The 20,817-nt window shown below is 41.1% G+C and overlaps 1 protein-coding gene across 2 annotated transcripts in view; it reads left to right on the top strand.

Moving 5' to 3' along the window:
- The window catches only part of LOC111139307 (mitogen-activated protein kinase kinase kinase kinase 5), a 106,932-nt gene extending 98,942 nt beyond the window's left edge, over positions 1–7,990 (top strand). For both annotated transcript variants that reach the window (XM_022491576.1, XM_022491566.1), the window contains exons 30-32: positions 1,451–1,521; positions 4,937–4,992; positions 6,386–7,990. In XM_022491576.1, the coding sequence (XP_022347284.1) occupies positions 1,451–1,521; positions 4,937–4,992; positions 6,386–6,473 (215 nt within the window). In that variant the 3' untranslated portion in view covers positions 6,474–7,990. The remainder of the gene's footprint in view (positions 1–1,450; positions 1,522–4,936; positions 4,993–6,385) is intronic.
- Positions 7,991–20,817: the final 12,827 nt, after the last annotated feature.

Raw genomic sequence — 20,817 nt, 5'->3', positions numbered from 1 at the left:
TTTAATATTTTCAGTAGGGATTCTGACATATAGATCTTTAGTTCCTTTTCATTTTAACTGAAACATGGTGGTACCTAAACTTTTTCATATGTGTCACATTTTTCAAGGAATTTTAATTGTTACACAGAAGTTTGTTCCTCTTAAGCTACCATCTCTCTTGTTAGTGAACTTGGAAATAATTACAAGGATCCTCCTGGGTAAAAAAAAAAAGTCCCTTTAAATCACCTTTTAAAAATAAAACTAGTAGCTAAGTTTTTATTTGTCACAGTTAGTAAAGCATGTGATTTGTTACTATAATATACTTTTATTTTTATTGAGCTAACTTACATTCCCAGAACATTCTTACATTAACTTTTTACAGAGTCCGTATTCTAGTACGAAACAAAATGCTTTAGTCACTTTCTCTCTTTACCTTTACTGTGTAGGGTATGTGGCTAACTCTCCAAAATCAAATGGGCTCTCTCCCTCACTGTCTGTACTTCAATGACTGAAGCCCCCTGCAAGAAGGGCCGGTCTCCTCCCCGAAAATTGTGTGGTCTGCCTCCTCTAGTTCTAAACTTCTGAGTTACCCCATAAGGGTGCCTCTAGCCTAGCCTGCTTGAAACCAAGCAGAAGATAGAGATGGACAAGGCATAAGAACAGGTTTCCCTCCAAGACCTTCAGGCCACACCAGGAGAACAGGGGAGATGGGTAGGGAGTCAGAGGGGCTGTGGCATGTTATACAGTGGACACACTTTGGGGTCATGGTCACTCCTGAATCCAAAGCCCCAAAGCCATTGGGAAGGTGAGCAAGTTTGGCAGTGAACCATCCTGTGGACAGTGGGGCCTCCAAGTCTAGGGCAAAGGCCCAGGGGGCTCCAGAGGCCTGAGGTGGGTGGGGGTTGGAGGACTGAAGGCCACAGCTGTGAGAACTACAACTGGGAGCCCCTCTGAATAAGAATTGGCTTGCAGATCATAAATACTTAGTGTGTGGTTACACTTTGGATTGTAAGACAGGTTTATGTTTTAAAATAAAATTTGCAGTAGGGAAATGTAAGTATAAATAAAAGATGCTTCCTTAATAGCTACTTGTAATTGTATGACAGTACTTAAATAACCATGTTTTTGATCCAGAAACCCAATTATATGTTTTATTTTTTTATTCATCTAAGACAAAAGGTAGCATATGAAAGAGAAATCAATGTTGATATCCAGCTCAGTAGAAGTTAGCCCATGTTTAAATGAATGCCTGTTATATATATCTTTGAAAACTTGCATGACCCTGCCTCAATAAATTATTTGGGCTTAGGCATGGCTTAGCCACAAAAATGTTGGGAACTGATGGTCTAGACAGTGGAATTTTGCACCAAGCACTTGGAGAGCTTTACGTTAGTATTTACTTAAAACGGTGAAGGAAATGTATAATGAATTACTCCATGCTTTTAGTTTCATTCTCTCTAATCTTTTTTAGTATGCCTTCAAGATAGTGTGTTGGCTTTCTGGAAACATGGAATGCAGGGTAAAAGCTTCAAATCAGATGAGGTAAGGCTTCTCACTTTACCTCCCGTGATTTCCACAAAAGATTTTAAATGTCGAAACATTCATTTTATGCATTTTCTTTCTGAACCCACATTACTCTGTTTAGTGCCTTTAGTGCTATGAACTGGTAGAGCAAAATTGCCAGTATTTCCCCTTCAGATAATTTTCTTTTGTATTCATTGTATGATTCTCAGTGGCCACAAGGGATTGTCAAACATGAGTTTGTACAGTTATAGTTCTCTACTTTGTAATTTGTAAATGTGATTGCTAAGGTTACTAAACTTCTCTAAAGTTGGTAAGTCTTTCCATAATCAATAAATGTATAGCTTCTTTTAAAATATTATATTTAAAATTCTAAGTTACAATATATTAGATCACAGGACTAAGGAAAAATCTATTAACTTATTTAGTAAATTATTGAGTACAACAACATGTAAGACACTATTATAGCACTATAAGGCATAATGAAGTATAATTATAAATAATAACAAACCTTTAGAACATCTGTGTTCTAGGCACTTTATAAGTATTAGCTTATTTAAAGCCGATAATCCAATGGGGTTAGGTACTATTCATATTCCCATTTTTTTAAAAGATATTTTTAATTCATTTGAGAGAGAGAGTAAGCAAGCAAGAAAGCACAAGCATCAGAGGGAGAGGGAGAAGCTGGGGGAGCCAGATGCGGGGCTCGATTCCAGGACCCTGGGATCATCACCTGAGTTGAAAGCAGACACTTAACCAACTGAGCCCTCATTTTCCCATTTTTTGTAGGCACAGAGTGGTTAAGTTATCTTGCTCAGAGTTAAGTGACTAGATAAATGGCAGAATCTGGATTTGAAGGGAGTGTCTTCAAAAATCACTTCTAGTTGAGATAATCAGGCTACATTTCATGCAGGAGAGGGACTTGGCATCCCGCCTTGAGAGAGGAATCCTAATAGTTAAGATGATACTAATGTAGACATTTCCTACTCATATGAGTACCTCTGTAATTCTTTTACACCATTGTCTCACACATTTGGGATTTATTTTAAAACTGAAAGTCTTCAATTTGAATTACCTTTATTTTTATGCATGCTCATATTTTATATGTGACGGATTATTTGTACCTCTTACATGCATTTGGAGTTAGAATGCTTCCATGAGAAAACAGCATAAATCAGCTGTCTTTGGTATGTCAGTTTTATCTAGTTATCATGTCACTAAATGTCACCAGGTCCCTGCATTTAATGAAACCTGCAGTCCTACTTACTGCCATAAAATTAATTGTCCTTAGATGCTTTTCTCAGTGTGTCACTCCTGTGGTTAGAAATCTGTAGAAAATATCTGTTTCTCACTGTATCACATACAAATTCTATGTCCTATTTTTAACTCATCTTGCTTAAGTAGGGGTAGGGAAGGGGGGTAGGGAAGGAAAAAAAATGAAACAAGATGGGATCAGGAGGGAGACAAATCATAAGAGACTCTTAATCTCACAAACTGAGGGTTGCTGGGGGGAGGGGGTGTGGAGAGGGTGGTTGGATTATGGACATTGGGGAAGGTTTGTGCTTTGGTGAGTTCTGTGAAGTGTGTAAACCTGGCAATTCACATACCTGTACCCCTGGGGCTAATAATACATTATATGTTAGTAAAAATTTTAAGAAAAAAACTCATCTTGCTTACCTCTTTCTTTTGTTTTCTCATCCTTCATTTGGGCCTATGATATTCATCAAGTAATGCTCAACCATTCAAGGACAATGATTGGAACATTTCTGAACTTAATACTCTGAGAATCAGTTCCATGTAGTATAGAACTATTAACTTCCTGCTTCAAGGTTATTAGTTCTGTCCTTCCAGCTAGACTGCAAATTCATTGATAACAGAGTATTTTTATACCTGTTCAGATCCACACTGTTGTAGCTTGGACTCCTCCAAACGCTGACCCTAGCCTAAGACAAGGAATCAAGTGTGGGTAGTTTATTGGGAGTAGATCCCAAAAATCAAGTGATGGAATGAGGATTCTAAGATAGATAGGGGATGGGGCACCTGGGTGGCTCAGTGGGTTAAAGCCTCTGCCTTCGGCTCGGGTCATGATCCCGGGGTCCTGGGATTGAGCTCCGTGTCGGGCTCTGTGCTCAGCGGGGAGCCTGCTTCCGCCTCTCTCTCTCTCTCTGCCTGCCTCTTTGCCTGCTTGTGATCTCTGTCTGTCAAATAAATAAATAAATAAATCTTAAAAAAAATAAAGATAAGAGAGGGGCAAAAAACAAAAAACAACAAATAGTATATTAATAAACTGGTTCCCACTGTGGGCGCCAGGGCTTAACCCTAAAGGGACCACTGAGGCAGGGTATGAAGCACATTTCAGAACAGACTCATTTGAAGGTGGGAAGCTGGTGCATTTATATACCAACTGCTGTCTCTTTTGATTAAGTGTTATTCCCAGGAGTATAAACTCCCCACACTTCGGAATAGTATGTGCACCTGAGTTTGTACCTTCTACAGCTTTGGAGAAAATAGAGCAGAGGAACACCATAGGTAACACTACAGTCAGACACGAGGACTTGGGAGTGCCCAGCACAGCTCTGTGGAAGTCAGGGGGGATCTGGGTGCCACCTCAAGCTTCTGCACTGAGGGAAAGGAAGTTAGAGTCGAGGCTCCGCAGTTCAGCAAACTGGAATTCAAATCCTGGGTCTACCAGTTATTTGATCTTAAGCAAGTTACTCAACTTCTCTGAGCCTTAGATTTTTGTTTGTTTGTTTGTTTTAAATAATATGGGAATTATTATATATATCACAGAGTTCTAAGGGAAGTACCTGACCAATACCAGATGTTCTATAAATGTTGATTTATTTCTTACCAATAAGGCAGTCAAAAAACAAAACCTACTGAAATTTATTTCATTTGAGGAACTGAGCCTATCAAAAATTACCATGGGGCGGGGCACGCCTGGGTGGCTCAGTGGGTTAAGCCTCTGCCTTCGGCTGGGGTCATGATCCCAGAGTCCTGGGATCGAGCCCCGCGTCGGGCTCTCTGCTCAGCGGGGAGCCTGCTTCCCTTCCTCTCTCTCTCTACCTGCCTCTCTGCCTACTTGTTCTCTCTCTCTGTCAAATAAATAAATAAAAAAATCTTAAAAACAAAAAAAAAATTACCATGGGGCGCCTGGGTGGCTCAGTGGGTTAAAGCCTCTGCCTTCAGCTCAGATCATGATCCCAGGGTATTGGGATCGAGCCCTGCATCAGACTCTGCTCAGTGTGGAGCCTGCTTCCCCCTCTCTCTCTACCTGCCTCTCTGCCTACATGTGATCTCTGTCTGTCAAATAAATAAATAAAATCTTTAAAAAAAAAATTACCCTCACGTTTAATAATTGCTCTAAGTGGTTTTTAAATTATGATTTAAATAATATGGGGACAAAGGTATGACTATAGATATTTTCTTTTCATAGGTTACCCAGGAGATTTCAGATGAAACAAGAGTTTTCCGCTTATTGGGATCAGACAGGTAATAGTTTGGTTGTTTAATTTCATTACCAAAGGAGTTCAGTAGTTGTGTTCTTCATTATATTATCACCCTGTAACTGTTTCAAATAGGATTCTTAGAGGGCTCAGCAACTGAGAGAAATTTCCTTGTATCTTTATTGAGACAGAGAAGAAAAATTTAAATATTTGGTGAAGCAGTCTTTTCACCAGTGTGAGGATCCGGATTCTAGAGATAGTTATAGTCCGCCAAGACAAAGTGTGTTAATAGAGTTGTTTATGTCCCTAGTACCATGATATATTTCAGGTCCCTTCATTTTTATTATTTGTTCCTAGTTTGTTATCTTCTATTAACTATCACAACATAAACCCAAAAGTATATGCACCTCCTGACATTTTTGTATCATTTTGTATCAGAAAACATTTGACTCCATTTCTGAAGTCAGTCTCAATTAAAAGGAATTACATCGTCTCTGTGATCAAAATGAAAGACAAATTCTAAAACTGTGCCATCTTAGGGAAAAAATTTACTAGTTTTTGTTCTCCAAAGTCTGTATTATCTACCTCTACAACTAATAAAATAACCCTCCCTTCCTATTTTCCCACAAAAATTGTTACTGCAGCAAAACTGGCTACAGTAGTAGGCATCAGTTGTGAGACGAGGATGACAAACCTCTGGTCTTCCAGTGTCGGCTGCTCATAGAATCACTGTTCGGATGGGTGTCTCTTAGATCCTGTTTTCTTCTCTAAGTTCTTCTTTCACCCGCTTCTTGATAGTTGACCCTTGAGCAACACAGTTTTGAACTGCATGGGTCCACTTATATGCAGATTTTTTCAATAAATACAGTACAGTACTGTAAATGTTTTTGCTCTAGGAATTTTTAAAATAACTATTTTCTCTAGCTTACTTTACCGTAAGAATACAGTATGTAAATGCATAGAGCATACAGAATATGTGGTAATCGACTGAATCAACTGTTCGTGTTACCTGTAAGGCTTCCAGTCAGCAGTAGGCCATTCAGAGTTAAGTTTGCAGGGAGTTAAAAGTTACACAGGATTTTCAACTGTGCAGGAGGTCAGCGCCCCTAACCTTCATGTTGTTCTAGAATCAATTGTGTTCTAAAGCTTTATTATACTTTCTGTTGGCATATATGAGTAGGCAAATTTGGTTTTAGTTGGAGTAAGATAATGAGACTATCCTCAAATGTTTTCGGTATTTTATACTCAAAAATTTATCAGTTGTTACTCAGTTTTGTTTTTGAGCTATAAAGTGTAAAGCTGAATTTGACAGTACACTTGTGATCTTTATGAGAATATGAACAATGATATTCTTTCCTTGTTTGATATTAGTATTTGAGTGAAGCATGCAATCTCTATTTTTACTCTTAAACAAGCCTTTTGTTTTGGTTTAATTGCAGGGTTGTCGTTTTGGAAAGTAGGCCAACAGAAAATCCTACTGCACACAGCAATCTTTACATCTTGGCTGGACATGAAAATAGTTACTAAACAACAAAAACTGATCTCAAATGACAAGAAAATGACCATACTCCATTGAAAGCAAAAAATGTCTTAAGTTCAGTACAAACTACACTATGATTTACTTTAACTTTTATGGGTTATATCTCAAATGATCTGTACCTTAAGGTAGAATTCAATATTTTCTGTAGCTGGAAACAGCTGTTCTATCTCTTGCCACTGTGTGGTGGTTATATCAAGTTTGCTTAATAAAAGCTATGAGACAAATAGTCCTCTAGTTCCAGGAAACACAGTCTTTTAAAAAAATAATGTTTATAACAAGGGTGCCATGATATTTTTAGATAACTCATGTGATTATCTTCAGAGAGATAAATTTAGTGATAGTTTTCTTATTTTATATCATGTTTTATTCCTTCTTAATGAGCATAATTTGATAAAAAAAATTGTCAAGTAAGCCTTTCACTTTTACATTGGCCATTCTGTATGTTTTTGTAAAATAGAATATTTAATCCTTATTTATTAATCTCTCGCTGGAGTGGTGTGATATATGTAACTTTTAGCAGAGGAGGGTTTCAGAGCAGCTTAAATTTTTTTTTAATGTATAAAAATTTTGTTTACCTTTTAAGAGTAGTACTTTGAGGGGTTAAAGGCAGTGTGTTTGGGTTAGTACATACACGCAGTTTTGCTTAACACAAGTATTTTATAATACAGGATCATCCAGAATTGCCTTAAGAGGGAGTTTTGAGTTTTCGATTATAATATAGGGGGTCATACAGAAGATATTGATAATGGTTGAAATATTGTTAGAGGGGTGTGTATGTCTAGATGTGACTACCATGTGTATGTATTCTTGACAAGCAGTATAATATACCTGTGATTTTTTTTACATTAGGGATCATGCATAATAAATTAATATTCATATATATTATCATCCCTGATGTAGGGGGGGGATGTATTTAACTGCCCATGATATGTATTTTACTTATACTATACCAGAGGGGAACTGTAAAGCAGCTACATGTGTAATCTTGGTTTTTTTTTTCCACATATGTAGGTATTCATTTTGAGTAGGTTTAAGAAAAAAAAAGCTTTAAATAAAATTGAATTCCTAATGGGATAGTATAAATAAGTATTATAAAAACCAGTATTCTAAAAATAAGAAGGGATAGGGCCATTATGAGTTTGCTTCTCTTTTGCTATTGTTAGTATTCAAAATTAAAGTGTCACATTTGGTACCTATTGTCTTAATGCACTTACTGAGAACAGTTAGCATTGAGATGATGAACAAGAGGTTAGCAATAGTGAAGTATAGATTATTTTCAGCAGTTACTTGAGAGGACAGTATAACAATCTTTCAGTCTTTAGCAATTCTGTATAATAGTATTATCATCCCCATTTTTCAGATGAGGAAATAAGGGTTTAGCCAGGTTAAGAGAGTCACCCGTTCACACAGCAAGTTGGTGGTTGAGCCAGACTATGAGTCTTGTGACTCTGTTCTTTTCACTATGCAAACAATAAAATGTTATGCAAATAAAATATAAAGTAAATTTTCTTTAAAAATGCACATATGATCTGATTTTAGTAAGTGTGTGCTTATTTTTTTTGGGTATGTTAAAGGGGGCCTCTGAACTGAAGGACACTGGATACACTCCATGGCAGGGACCATACTCGAAAATGAAATATTTACATACTAGATACAAAGATCAGTGTCCTCCTCCTTCTCACTGAATACTGGCAGCCAGACCTTCCCATCCCAACAATATGTGAAATCTCTGTGCAATCTGGCCAGTTCAAGTGGAAAGACCTAAAGAGATCCTGACATGAAAATCCTAGTTAACACACCCACCGCTCCATGCATCCAGAGCCTGCAGGTCATCTTATAGTCCTGTGCTGTTAATAATGATAAAACAACCAAGACAAAATATCTGAGGGAAACCTACCACATAAGAGGGAGAGCTTTTAAAATAAAACATAATATCTTCACAAACTTGGGGTAAGCAAAGACTTCCCAAACAGAACATTAAGGCTTTGACCATAAAAGAAAACGTTTATATCAAATGGACTTAATTAAAATTAAGATACTCCATTATCTAAGGACACCCTTATAAGAAGGAAAGGACAAGCCACAAAATAGAGAAGCGACTTGCATTACGTATGTCCACATGTACCCAAAAGATACAAGATCTTCCACAAATCCTTAAGAAAAAAGGCAGACGGGGGACTGGCTGGCTGAGTCAATAGAGCACGAGACTCTTGGTCTCAGATTTGGGAGTTTGAGCCCCACACTGGGTGTAGAGGTTACTTTAAAAAATAAGAAGAAGAAGAAGAAGATCTTTAAAAACAAAAAAGGCAGACAACTCAATAGAAAAATGGGCAAAAGATTTTGAATAAACACTCCACAAAAGGTAAAATCTGGGTAGCAATAAATATATGGAAATGCATTCCACTACCTTGGTGATCAGAGGAATGCAAATTAAAACAACGCAGTACTTTGACACATCCACCAAAATGGCTACAATAAAAAGGACAGACAAACACAAACCCTGGTGAGGTTGTGGGGAAGCCAGAGCACTTACACACTGCTAGTAGGAATGTAAAATGGCACAATACTTTGGAAGACGGTTTGGCAGTTTCTTAAAACAGTAAATATAGATTTACCATATGACCCGGCAATTCTACTCCTACATATCTGCCCAAGAGAAAACATGTCCACATAAAGGCTTGAATGCAAATGCCCAAAGGTGCATTATCCATAATAGCCAACAAGTAGAAGCAACCCAAATATCCACCAGCTGGTAAATGGATAAACAATATGTGTTCTCTCCATGCAATGGAATATTCAGCAATGAAAAGGAACAACATATGATAAATGCTAGAGTGCAGATGAGCCTCAAAAACATGTTAGTCAAAGAAACTAGTTCTAAAAGTTCCCATACTGTAATGATTATCTGAAATGTCCAGAAAGGTAATTCTGTGGAGACAGAAGGTAGACTAGGAGCAGGGGTTGAGAAGGGAGAGTGACTGTGAGCATGAGGTTTCTGTGTGAGATGATGAAAATGTTCTAAAATTAGGTGGGGGGGGCACCTGGGTGGCTCAGTAGGTTGAGTATTAAGACTTGTCTTCGGCTCAGGTCCTGATCTTGGGGTCGTGAGATCGAGCCCTACCTCAGGCTCTGCACTTAGCAGGGAGTCTACTGAAGATTCTCTCTCCCTCTCTCTGTGTCGCTCCCCCTGCCCCAAATAAATAAATAAATCTTTAAAAAAAAATAAAATGATGGGACGCCTGAGTGGCTCAGGCAGTTAAGCATCTGCCTTTGGTCATGATCCCAGGGTCCTGGGATCAAGCCTCACATCCGGCTCCCTTCTCCCTCTGCCCCTCCCCCTGCTCACATGAGAGCTCGCTCTCTCTCTCTCTCTCTGTCTCAAATTAAAAAAAAAAAAGACTTTAAAAAAAATGAGACTGGGGCGCCTGGGTGGCTCAGTGGGTTAAGCCTCTGCCTTCGGCTCAGGTCATGATCCCGGGGTCCTGGGATCGAGCCCCGCATCGGGCTCTCTGCTCAGCGGGGAGCCTGCTTCCCTTCCTCTCTCTCTGCCTGCCTCTCTGCCTACTTGTGATCTCTGTCAAATAAATAAATAATCTTTAAAAAAAAAATGAGACTGATGATAGCTGCACAACTGTAAACTTACTAAAAAAACATTTATGTGCACAGTTAAAATGACTACATTATATGGTATTTTAAATACACCTGAATAAAGCTAAATAGAAAAAGAACATCCGAGAGGTCAATAAATACTGATAAAAGTATTCAAATTCATTAGTTACCAGAGAAACACAAATTGAAACAATGATCCCACTACAAAATAACACCACATCCCACCAGTATGACTAAATGACAAAAGAGGGCAATAGGAAAAGTGTTGATGAGGATGTAGGACAGCTGGAACTCACGCACTGTTGGCAGGAGTGGGAACTGGTATAGTCACTTTGAAAAACAGCCTCAGTGGACACATCTCAGCACCCGGCATTTCCAGTCCTAGGTGAACGCCTCAAAAACATGTTTACCAAAAGACCAAGAAGACTGTTTGTAGCCGCATTATCCATAGTTTCCCAAAACTGGAAACAACCCAAATGTCCATGTACAGTTGAAAGGATAAGTTGTGAGATGTTCACAAGTCAGATACCGTGATGCAAGAACATGCCTTTCCACACCTCTCCCCCAAAATAAGTATAAGGTTCCAGGTAAGAATCCAGAAGACATTTAAAAACATTAAAAGTAGACTGTCAGATCTCACTTAAACGGAGTTCCAAAACATGGAAAGTAATCGATAGTGTTAGAAATCACTACAGGATAGTGGTTACTTTTGAGCAGGAGTGAGGGAATCAATCGGTTGAGATGGGGCCCGAGGGGATGCTTTTGAGGTGCTGGAAATGTTCCATTTTTCACTTCTCAACAAGCTCTACATTGATGACCGATGCATTCTTTTTGCATGTATGTCAATAAAAAATTTTCATCAGAGTCTCTGCCAAGACCTGTCCTGGGGAGAATATTCTCTAATTTTCAACATTAACCCAATGATACCGGAAGTGGGACTCCTATTTATAAATGAGAAAACCAGAGAGGTGAGTCATTGGCACGGATTTTTCCACAGAAGGGGGAAGGAGACTTACTTAGGGAGCCAGCTGTGTGGAAAATAAGAGTGAGCAGGAGTAAGGAAAGGCTCCAGCAGATCTCACACACGTGAAATGAGAAGTGGAGGAAGAAGGATTTGCTGAGCCTCAAACTGGCAGTGCGGCTCTGTGAGCGCAGCATCTTGGCCAGTCAGTGGGGAGCCCCAGAGCAAAGACTGCCCCGAGAGGGTTTTCGTGTTAGAAAAGACGGGCTCTGCTTTTAAAACCATAGGGAAGGGGCGCCTGGGTGGCTCAGTGGGTTAAAGCCTCTGCCTTAGGATCAGGTCATGATCCCAGGGTCCTGGTATTGAGCCCCACATCAGTCTCCCCACTCAGCAGGGAGCATGCATCCCCCTCTCACTCTCTGCCTGCTTCTCTGCCTACTTGTGATCTCTGTCAAATAAATAAATAAAAATCTTTAAAAAAACAAACAAACAGAATAGAGTGGCCATAAGATTTAAAAAAAAAAAAACCAAAACCATAGGGAACTCAGTCATTAGCAGGGAGCAGCCAAGCGAAAGCTTGGACAAAGCTGAGCTGAATCTGAAGATGAACTCATTTCTTGCAGCAGTTTCTCTCTTGAAGGGAGATCTGATTGGCACTGACCTGTAGCCACCACACTCACACACAGTTAATTGGAAAGCTGGGGTGAATCTCAGATCCATCTGTCTGAATCCAGACAGTCCCTTTAGGACCATCTGGAGACCTACCAAGTATAGCTCAAATATCTACGAAAGCTGTTAAACTAGTCGATATCTCTGACGGAAATGCAGTATTTGGAAATGGAAAGATGGCAGTAAAAAGCATTCCAGGCAGAGGAAACTATCTGAAATATACATAAGTGACAGTTAAGTTGCTGAATCTGGCTTCTTCGGCTGTTCTTTGGTGGTTACAGATTCGAGAAAAAGCAGCAGAACTGGGCTCACAGAAGACCTAGTTGCAGGAGCCAGGCTGTGCCCCCTTGGGGCCTCGGGAGGAATCCACTTTGAGATTCCAGTTCTGAGGGAAGAGAACCTGCTCAGCCTGGGGGTGGTTATCCCTTGGCGGGGGAGGGGAAGGTACCTTGAATGACAGTCATAGTGACACAGATAGCCAAAGGAGAAGATGGAAGGAAGGTTGGGCTTTAACAGGATAAGTGGATGCTGAACTGGCAAAAGGAACAGATGTGCTATGTAGTTCTAAACCATCACTTGGGGAAGCTTAAAACACCAAAGCTGCTCACCACGTGTGAGTGAAATGGTTCATTAAATCATTATGATCTTCACCCACAAGTTCTGTCCTCAGCAATTTTGGTGAGTGTAAGATTTAGCACACTCTAAATATGACATTCAATTTCGGATATATGACTTCATCCTGGTCATGTTTGTCAAGTCTAAATCTTCCTGGATTAGTTACTTTACTGTGGTTATTTGTGATTAACTACAGGACACAGAGAATCCAGTGATCGTGGGTTAGTCCTGGAGCCCCTGCCAAAGCATCCCAACCCCTTGACGTTTAACTGCTCCATGTAAAGCACTGACTGTATCAAGCTTTCAAGTATAGGCTTCTGTTTACGGTGAATACCACTCTCCACTTAAATTCCTTAAAGCAGGGGCGCCTGGGTGGCCCAGTTGGTTAAGCGACTGCCTTCAGCTCGGGTCATGATCCTGGAGTCCCGGGATCGAGTCCTACATCGGTCTCCCTGCTCAGCAGGAAGTCTGCTTCTCCCACTGACTTCTCTTCTCTCATGATTTCTTTCATTGTCTCTCTCTGCCTCTCAAATAAATAAATAAAATATTTTAAAAAAATAAAATAATAAAAAATAAAAAATTCCTTAAAGCACAAGGAGGTCTGGGTGGCTCAGTGGGTTAAGCATCTGCTTTCGGCTCAGGTCATGATCTCAGGGTCCTGGGACTCATGGGGCTCCCTGCTCAGTAGGGAGTCTGCTTCTCCCTCTGATCCCCGCCCCTGTGCTCTCTATCACTCTCTCTCTCAAATAAATACTATCTTAAAAAAAAAAAAAAGAGAATAAGGAACAATGAGCGGGGCCAGGTGGCTCAGTTGGTTAAGCGTCTGCCTTCGGCTCAGGTCATGTTCCCAGAGTCCTGGGACTGTGTCCTGCATCAGGCTCCCCACTCAGTGGGGAGACTGCTTCTCCCCCTCCCTCTGCCACTCCTCACCACACATGTGGGCTCTCTCTATCAAATAAATAAAATCTATTTTTAAAAAATAGAATAAGGAACAATGACACTTATATCTGCATCCCCAGCACCAAATAGTTCCTGACATGTAGTATGTCATTAATAAACATTTGTTGTATTAAACTACAATCGAATGAACTTTGAGTAGGTAATGCAGTAACCCACTCATGTATAAATAGTAAAAATTTTCTGTGACTCAAGAGTCTTGCTCCTATAAAATGCAATTACATTGTAAATACCTTCCAGTTTTCTGAAAATGAGGAAAGTATTGGGAGTAAATCAATTAAAATTATTTATTCTAAGAATATTAGTCAGGATCTAGGCAACAGAACAAGAAACCACAGAGCTATTTTACCAGAGAATCAATATGTGGAGTTGTTTCACAGATGTTAGCAGAAACAGGACATGAGGAGAACAATCATTGCAGGAAGCAGTTACCACCAGCAGGGTGGGAGGAACCAATGGGCCCCATTTAGAATTACTAGAAGCTGGTGACTCAGAGAATCAAATCCCACTTCTGGGTGTACCCAAAAGACTGAAGTCAGGGTCTCAAAGAGATATCTGTACACCTATATCCATAGCAGCATTATTCACAATAGCTAAATAAGAAACATGAAATATGAAAATAGAATGCCAATTGCCAGAGGCTGGGATGGGGGCAATGGGAAGTTACTGTACACTGGGTACAGCGTTGCCATTTTACAAGATGGCAGAGCTCTCAGATGGTGAAGACGGCCGCACAACACCATGAAAGCTCCGGATACCACTGGGCTGTCCACTCGAAATGGTAAAGATAGTACATTTCATGTTACTTGCCTCTTACCACAATTTAAAAACAAAGAAAAGACGGACAATACCAAGCTTACAATGATGTGGAGTACCTGAGACTCTCCTTATTTTGTTGAGGAGCATGCAAATGGTACAGCCATTGTGAGAAACCATACAGCGCTGCCTTGGAAGATTACTCATGCATTTGCCGTGTAATCCCACCATCCCAGCTCTAGGAGTTTACCCACCTAGGTGTGCCGGCCGAGGAACTTCTTGATAAGCAGGGCTCAGGGATCGGGGGGAAGGGTAACATGAGTCGTACTTGTGGTGTGGGTGGGCTTCATCAATGTCAATACCCAGTTGTGATACTGTACCGTAGTTTGGCAAGATGTTACCATCGGTGGAAATTGGGCAGTTTACAGGATCCTTACAGCAGCATGTGAATCAGCAATTACCAAAAAAAAAGAAAAAAAAAAAAAACTAAAAGAAAGAAAAAAATTCCTGATCAGTATAAGAAATAATTTTCCTGGTTTCATACAGACAAAAAAGGGTAGAACTCAGATCTGAGTCCGACTGGCCCTCCTTCTCATGCTGTCTCCATCCTATGAGACCACCATTGGGTGGCTGCACGCTGTGGTGGGAAGAGAGCTGCTCTGGCAGTGGGAAGCCTGGCTCCCTGAGGAGCGTTGCTTAGGGCTCTGAGTGACTCAAAGGATGTGCTTTCACTGAGAAGCTTTGAGTGAACCTATAAATTTACATGTTTTCAGTATGGAAAACCTTTTAGTAGGGAAATGAAGTTCCCATCTGAACAGAAAGTAGTCTGCAGGTTATCAGTAGCATGGTGATAAGAACGGTAAGGGCTAACATGGAACACTCAGCCCTCACAATGACTTGGGAGGTCGCTAAGCATAAAGAGGTTGAGTCACTTGCCCGAGTCCTCACAGATGGCTCATAGCAGAGCTGGAGGCCCCATCCGGCTCCAGAGTTCACGCTCTAAATAGGATAATCAGGTTGGATGATACTGAAGAAAAATAAATATGTCGCTGTGTGAAGTGCAGGATTTCTTATTGTTTGGGGGAAATATTGTTTAAATGTGTATTTTTTAGAAGAACCGTGTGGATTCATTTTAGATGCCTCCCGGTGCCTCACTGCTAATACTTGATAAGCCATTCCTATGAAACCTGCTTACAATAATAGGATTTCCTCCTGTGGTTTTAACTGTGACCTTCACTCAATCCTCAGCATGTATGCCGCTTAACGATGACTTTATGAAACTAGATCTTTTGGGTCAACAGATGCTTAAAAATTCAATGGTTGACCTGGGAGATGTATCTAAGGGCCCAGTGGTTTCTGTTTGTACAGAGTTACTTAGCAGTGAATAAGCACCACAAAGTTGAGAGGACTTGAAGTATTAACTCCATTTGAGAAACGAATGCAGTTTTATAACAATCTATCTGAAAAGAAATCTCGCTTTAAGCGAAGAGTATTTTTAAAATGCAATTAATTCACGCTCCCTGTCCTTTCCCCGACCTTGTCACACCCATGAATATTTCTGTTTCAATACTGGGTTTTCTTAAGGCGGATTTCTATTTCTTTTTTTTTTTTAAGATTTTATTTATTTGTCAGAGAGAGAGAGAGCGAGAGCGCGAGAGTGAGCACAAGCAGATAGAGTGGCAGGCAGAGGCAGAGGGAGAAGCAGGCTCCCTGCTGAGCAAGGAGCCCAATGTGGGACTCGATCCCAGGACGCTGGGATCATGACCTGAGCCGAAGGCAGCGGCTTAACCCACTGAGCCACCCAGGCGTCCCCGGAGTTCTATTTCTTTTGCCAGGGAATTGGAGTTCCCCAATTTGAAGCCACAGTGGGATGTGGCAGGTGGAAAGAATAGAAATCAGAATTGAGACCCAGGTTCTTGGCCTGTTGGCTGCCCAGAGCATAAAAAAAATTTTTTTTTTTACTCTGAATGCCTCACATACGTTTTTTAAGGATTTTATTTATTTATTTGTCAGAAAGAGAGACACCAAGAGCAGGAACCCAAGTAAGGGGAGTGGAAGAGGGAGAAGCAGGCTTCCACTGAGCAGGGAACCCAACACGGGGCTGGATCCCAGGACCAGAGCCAAAGGCAGACACTTAACAACTGAGCCATTCAGGTGCCCCTCATTACACATTTTCTGTGTCTGTTTCCTCAAATGCCAGGTGTGCCTTCTCGTCTTCCTAGACCTATTAGAAGTATTTTGAAAAGCCCTCCATGTTCTCCTATCTAGTTTCCTTCTTGTTTTAAGTGGGTTGGGAAGGAAAATCATTTCATGGGCACACACAGAAAATAGTTAATAACTGTCATTTAGGGACACTTACGTTTCAGGCTCAATAACCATATTATCTCCAATCTTTATAATAATCCTACATGGTTGGATATATTAACTGGCTGGAATTATTAACGGCCCCATTTTATAATAGAAGCTGAGTGTGGGGAGGCAGGAGCACTGGCCATGCACACTGACATGGTGTTTGATGTCAGGGAAAGTCACTTCCTGGTCCTCTGTGCCCCGCATGGTGGCTGACGTGCACCAGCTCTCAGGAAAAGGCTGCTTTCCAAACAGCTGTGTTTGTCACAGCTTTAAGCTGGAGTTCAGAAAGTTATTAACATGCTTTCCTATTTCTTCAGTCTCATAAATTTACCTCTGGAAAATTAACTTTTTTTCCAGCATATAAGGACTCAAAATCATAAAGCACGGAAATGTGCATAGATTGCTTTATTTAAGATAAGTATGGTGGGCAATCAACTGTTCAAGGTGGCAAAGAGATGTCCACTTTGAGGTTTTGAAACTCTGTTTCCTGACGAAGTATCATCGTATACACTGACTCATCCGCTGGTAGCTCAGGGCCAGCCACAGAACTCCCCCAAGGTTTTAATGTTAATATTGCTGAGCTCTTAAGGCATTTGGGTCCAAGGGTGAAAGTACTGGGTCCTTGCTTTAAAATCTGGAAATACAAAAAAGGGACTGGGGTTGTTAAAGGAAGATTCAGAAACAAAGAAGGCTTCTCGAAGAGGAGGTGCTTTAAAAGGATGGCTTGCCATATGTAAAATGCAGTAAGTATTTATTTTATTTTTTTAGAGAGAGAGAAAGTACATGCACGAGTGGGGGTGGGGAGGAGGAGGGGGAAAGGGAGAGAGAGAATCTCAAGCAGGCTCCATGCTCAACACGGAGCCCAGACACAGTACTGGATCTTATGACCCTGAGATCATGACCTGAGCCGAAATCAAGAGTCAGACCCTTGACTCATTGAGCCACCCAGGTGCCCCTGCAGTAAGTATTTAAAGGGAAAAACACACAAAAAATAACTATGGTTATATTAATTGGGGATGAAAATACTTTATTTCACTATTGGCTAGGCTCACATGTAGAGTCAAGGATGAGAGCCCTTATTTAATTTACAGTTGTTTTCCCATACTTACATTAATTCACCAGTCTTGGGATAAGGGGAACAGTTACTCACATGCCTGGTTTTGGAACGTTTGGCAGTGATCTGTCACTTTAGGTTGTTCACAGATGGTCTTCATTATTGCCATTCCCTATAGTGCCTCCAGAGCACGGGCTCTGCAAATCGGGGGGCTTGGGTTTAAAACCTGCCTTTGGACAGCCCTGGATACCCCAAACAACCCTGGAAGGCTTGTCTCCTTGGACCAACTTCTCCGAACCTCAGGTTCTTCTTACATAAAATGGGGCCTTTAATAACTCCAACCAGTTCATCTATCCAACCATGTAGGATTATTATAAAGCTTGGAGATAGTGCGGTTCCAGAGCCTGAAACGTTGAGTGTCCCTAAGTGGTAGTTATTTAACTATTTTCTGTGTGTGCCCACGAAATGATTTCCTTTCCAAATCCACTTAAAGGAAGGAAGGGAGGGAGGGAGGCAGGGAGAAAAAGCTTCCAGCATTGCCCTGTGTTCAGTACTTGGAGGGGATGTCAGTGCCCAGCCTTGGGGAGGTTAGTTCTCCTGAGTGTCAGAGTTGCACACAGAGGGAGTAACTGGACTCCTGTGAGAAGGAAGCATAATGACAAGTCTCATCTTCCCGGGGGGCCCTAAAAAAAGAGGGCACTACACTGTGCATTGTGTTTGGGGTCAACTCCCCATGCCCTATATTTTCATTCAAAAATCCTGACAACTGGGGCACCTGGGTAGCTCAGTCAGTTAGGTGTCTGTCTTCTGCAGGGGTCATGATCCTGGGGTCCTGGGATCGAGTCCCACGTCAGGGCTCCATGCTCGGCGGCATGTCTGCTTCTGCCTCTGCCCCTCTCCCTGCTTGTGTTCTCTTGCTCACTTTCTCTCTCAAATTTAAAAAAAAAATAACAACAACAAAAACAACCTTTATTTAAAAAAAGTTCTGACAACCACCCCTACATGTTAGGTAGTTTCAGCAAAACAGGAGCAAAGGTTCTGGACTCACTGCTTATGTTCCCACCCCTGCTTTGCTACTCGCTAGCTTTGTGTCCTTAGACAAAGGACTTAGCCATTCTAGAACTCACCTTCCTCGTGTGAAACCTCGCGATAATATTGGTGCCCATCTCCCAGGGTTGTTGTGAGGCTCACGTATGAAATATTCTGAACATAATGCCTGCAGGGAAGAAAACACTAGTTAAACAGTTGTTGCTATCGTTGTTTAGGCAATAGTAATTATCTTGCACAATTATCAAACACTAGGAAGAAGCTAGAAATGTTAGTCTTCTGACTCCACATGCCAGGCTCTTTCTCTTTTACCATGTGTTACGCTACGGAATGTTTATCTGCCTCCTTTAGGGATTAAAATACCTCTGTGCTGTTTGTGTGACCCGGGGACATTGAAGGAGTGTCTCTGATTATGCAGTTACAAATGAAAGATCACCTTAAGGAGAAAAAGATAATGTTGTCTCACTGTTCTTTGCTCTTGCTTGAGTAGAAGAGCCCACATGTCGGACCATGTCTCAGTTACCAAGAACTCCACTTGCCAGGAGTTCTATTTCTCTGGTATTAAAACAAATTTCAGGGTGCCTGGGTGGCTCAGTGGGTTAAGCCTCTGCTTTCGGCCCAGGTCATGATCTCAGGGTCCTGGCATTGAGTCCCGCATTGGGCTCTCTGCTTGGCAGGGAGCCTGCTTCCTCCTCTCTCTCTCTCTGCCTACTTGTGATCTCTCTCTGTCAAATAAATAAATAAAAATCTTTAAAGATCTCTGTCAAATAAATAAATAAAAATCTTAAAAAAAAACAAAAAAACAAAAAACCCACAAATTTCAGTCCTGCCAACCAAGAGCACTGCCGGTGATTTGAGGGCATTGCCTGTTAGAGAGGCCACAGTATCCTCTCTGTTTGGTGCTAAATGGTGACATCAACTGTTTGTCTCCCTTTCAAAGTTACCCTCTAATATTTTGCTCCAGCTTCCTCCAAACAAAACAACTGGTGCAGCTGCCAGTCACGCTGGCTTTCTGGTTCACTGCCTACTTAAGCGTAAAGAAATGGCGTCCTTGCTCCCTTATTTTAACTACTGCTGGGCTTGGCAGAGTTCCAGGCTCTTTGGGTACTGAACCTTGCAGAGTCCATAAAGTTAATTTTCCAGACTCACTGCAGCCTGGTATGAACTTCAGACGAGGCGGCACTGGAAGAAGTCACAATGACTTTCCCATACCACTTAAAAATATATTTTTTTAACTTGTCAAAAAGAAACATTCATCAGCATAGACTATAGGCTGGGCCATAAAACAAATCTTAATACACTGCAAAGAATTTAAATCATACAAAGAGAGTTCTCTGAAAAGAATGCAATTCTGATTCTAGACGTCAGTAATAAAAAGATATCTAAAAGTCCCCAAGTAGTTGGAAATTAAACGACACACTATGGGCCAAACTGGAAGTCACAAGATAAGTTGGAAAATACTTTGAGCTGAATGGAAATAAAAATACAACATATTAAGGTTTCTGGGATGTGTTTTAAAGTATTGCCTAGGGGCACCTGGGTGGCTCAGTGGGTTAAAGCCTCTGCCTTCGGCCCGGGGCCGTGATCCCAGGGTCCTGAGATCGAGCCCTCCATCGGGCTCTCTGCTCAGCGGGGAGCCTGCTTCCTCCTCTCTCTGCCTGCCTCTCTGCCTACTTGTGATCTTTGCCTGTCAAATAAGTAAATAAAATCTTAAAGTATTGCCTAGAGGGTCCCCAGGGTGGTTCAGTCAGTTAAATGTCTGCTCAGGTCATGATCCTAGGGTCCTGGGATCAACCCCTGCATTGGGCTCCCTGCTCAGTGGGGAGCCTGCTTCTCCCTCTCCAACTTCTCCTGCTTGTGTTCCCTCTCTCAATGTCTCTCTGTCAAATAAATAAATAAAGTACTAATAAATAAAGTAGAGCTTAGAGGAAAATGTATGGCATCAAAGGTTTATAAACAACGGGCACCTGGGTGGCTCAGTGGGTTAAGCCTCTGCCTTTGGCTCAGGTCATGATCCCAGGGTCCTGGAATCGAGCCCCGCATCGGGCTCTCTGCTCAGCAGGGAGCCTGCTTCCCCCTCTCTCTCTGCCTGCTGCTCTGCCTGCTTCTCTGCCTACTTGTGATCTCCGCCTGCCTCTCTGCCTACTTGTGATCTGTCAAATAAATAAATAAAATCTTTTTTTAAAAAGGGCTTATAAACAAGAAATATGTAAAATTAATGATCTAAGTTTCCATCTTAAAAAAAAAACTAGAAAAAGCAGCTAAAAGCAAGGCAAGCAGAAAGAAAAAAAATAAAGAGATGAAATCAATG

Source organism: Enhydra lutris, unplaced genomic scaffold, assembly GCF_002288905.1.
Source record: "Enhydra lutris kenyoni isolate GAN:26980312 unplaced genomic scaffold, ASM228890v2 scaffoldscaffold4, whole genome shotgun sequence".
In the NCBI taxonomy this organism is placed as follows: domain Eukaryota; kingdom Metazoa; phylum Chordata; class Mammalia; order Carnivora; family Mustelidae; genus Enhydra; species Enhydra lutris.
The sequence above is the reverse complement of the archived record's forward strand: the minus strand, read 5'-3'. Positions and strand labels throughout refer to the sequence as shown.